The sequence below is a fragment of the Microtus ochrogaster genome, unplaced genomic scaffold, assembly GCF_000317375.1.
Source record: "Microtus ochrogaster isolate Prairie Vole_2 unplaced genomic scaffold, MicOch1.0 UNK81, whole genome shotgun sequence".
Classification (NCBI taxonomy): Eukaryota; Metazoa; Chordata; class Mammalia; order Rodentia; family Cricetidae; genus Microtus; species Microtus ochrogaster.
The window spans coordinates 1643698-1646041 of NW_004949179.1; the positions used below are offsets into that span (position 1 = coordinate 1643698).

The 2344-nt window shown below is 56.3% G+C and overlaps 1 protein-coding gene across 1 annotated transcript in view; it reads left to right on the plus strand.

Moving 5' to 3' along the window:
* The first annotated feature begins 825 nt into the window (after nucleotides 1-825).
* The window catches only part of Plvap (plasmalemma vesicle associated protein), a 12011-nt gene continuing 10492 nt past the window's right edge, over nucleotides 826-2344 (plus strand). The window contains exon 1 of the mRNA XM_005370609.2: nucleotides 826-1223. Coding sequence (XP_005370666.1) covers nucleotides 858-1223 — 366 coding nt within the window. The 5' untranslated portion in view covers nucleotides 826-857. The remainder of the gene's footprint in view (nucleotides 1224-2344) is intronic.

Here is a 2344-nt window from a genome sequence, read left to right on the forward strand (position 1 = left end):
TTTTTTTTTTTTTTTGGTTTTTTCGAGACAGGGTTTCTCTGTGGCTTTGGAGCCTGTCCTGGAACTAGCTCTGTAGACCAGGCTGGTCTCGAACACACAGAGATCCGCGTAGGCAGGAGTTCTAATGCTGAACCAGGCCCTAATCCTAGAGCACTCTGGGGACACCTATGTGTGCGTGCTGGCCGAGTATTTGTGGGAGGTGGTACCACTGTCCACCAAGAATCAGGCCTCTGTGAGGCTCCTCTGTGTAATAATTGAGTACCTACTGTTGCCCATAATGGAAACCGTCCCCGGGGCTCCTGGGTGGGAACTCACTCCCACATCCTTTGCCTTGGGTCCCAAACTCCTGGTGTGGGGGTGCCTGAGAGCTGCCCCAGGGTTGACTGTTGACAGGGGGCACCTTGGTGACCTGGGCATGTTTGAACCCAGCCTGCCAGAGTAACGACTGGGCCACGGGGCCAGTCTCTTGTCACAGCTGTGCCTCAGCTTCCCCTCCCACGTAATGGGCCTAAGCACGGGCTATGACTGAGAAATAGTCCCAAGTGCAGAGTCGATTGCCTGGCCGACCTAATTTGGGGTGTTGGTGGAAACTAAGGCAGGCCAGGCAGAGGAGGCCAGTCCAGCCACCCAGCAGGAGCCGCACCCCTCCATCTATCACCTCTGCCTAGACTATCAGTCCTCAACAGCCAGGGTGGGATTGTTGTGATAACCCACAGCCCCCATTTCCTCCTGGCCAGGAAGGAGCCTGGCAGAGGAAGTATTAAGAGAAGTAATATAAACACTCCCCCTGCTTGGCGCAGCCCAAATCTGGCCAGGCAGGCGAGGGACAGTGAGCCTGCCCGACTGACACTGCGCAAATGGGGCTTGCCATGGATCGCAGCCCGTACTCCCGCACGGGGGACGCGGCTCGTGGCTGCTGGTACTACCTGCGCTATTTCTTCCTCTTTGTGTCACTCATCCAGTTCCTCATCATCCTGGGCCTCGTCCTCTTCATGATCTACGGCAACGTGCACGCCACCACGGAGGCCAGCCTGAAGGCCACCGAGATGCGCGCTGACAGTCTGTACAGCCAGGTGGTGGAGCTGTCGGCCGTGAAGGCTAACCTGACCAAACAGCTGAACATCAGCTTGCACGCCAAGGAAACGGTCATGCAGATGCTGCTGAGTGCCAAGCGCGAGCTGGAGCGCCTCAACGCCAGCTTCCGCCAGTGCCAAGGCGACCAGGTAAGAGGCGGCCTGTGTGCCCTGGGCCGCAGCACCGGGTGTCCCCAAATTCTAAACTGCACCTGAGAAAACGTAGCTAGTCCTCCCGTTCTTTGTTTCCAACATAGTCTTATGTAGTTCAGGCTGTTCTAGAACTTGCTGTGTAGCAAAGGATGTCCTTGAGCTCCCGACCCTCCTGCCTTTGGGATTACAGGCCGGTGTCGGTGTCGCCAGGCCTGGTTCATGTGGTACATGCTACACCAGAGAGTGACAGCCTTTCTCTCTCCTTAACCCCAGCCCCAGATAGGGCCTCACTATAGAGCTCCCCAGGCTTGTTTAGATCTCACGGCAATTCCTCTGCCTTAGTCTCCTGAGTGCTGGGGTGACAGTGGTACCTCACGGGCTGGTGAGATTCTTTAACAGTGTGATCGCCTGCCAGAAAGGGTCTGCTGCCCGCAGCACGATTTTTAAAGTTCGGTTTACTTATTCCGCATGTATGTATGCCCACCCGCCATGTTGGTGTGTGGAGGTCAGAAGACGCCCTTCCACTGTGTGGGCACCAGAGATTCAGCTCAGGTTCTCAGCTGAGCCACCTTGAAGGCCTGACCACTCTGGAACTCATTGTATAGAGCAGGCTGGCCTTGAACTCACAGAGAACCACCTGTCTCTGCCTCCTGATTACTGGGATTAAGGCCACTATACCCTACTCTCTGGAATTCATAATTTCGTGGCTAGGCCCGTCCACTCCAGAGGCAGAATACCCTCTCAAGAAACTTTCTGGGTGAAAGCGGGGTGGGAGCAGGTGCAGACCCCAGCATTGTCCACTGCAGTTGGGGTTTAGCTGGGGTCCTGCTCTTGCCAGTGTCTGCCCTGTGTCTGCTCACGGCAGCTTCACAGAGACGGGTAAATGGATTCTTCCTCAGTGTGACCCTGACGAACTGAGCCCAGGCGTGGCTCAGAGCTCAGCTCTTGCCCAGCATGCATGAGGCCCTGTTCCATCCCCAGCACCCACCACACAACCAAAAGGAATGCCATCCTGGGGCGTGGTAGCACACACTTGTCACCTTACTGCCTAGGAGCTGGAGCAGCAGGAGCTCAGGACAGCCTAGACTACGTAGACTACATAAGATACACGGGGGGGG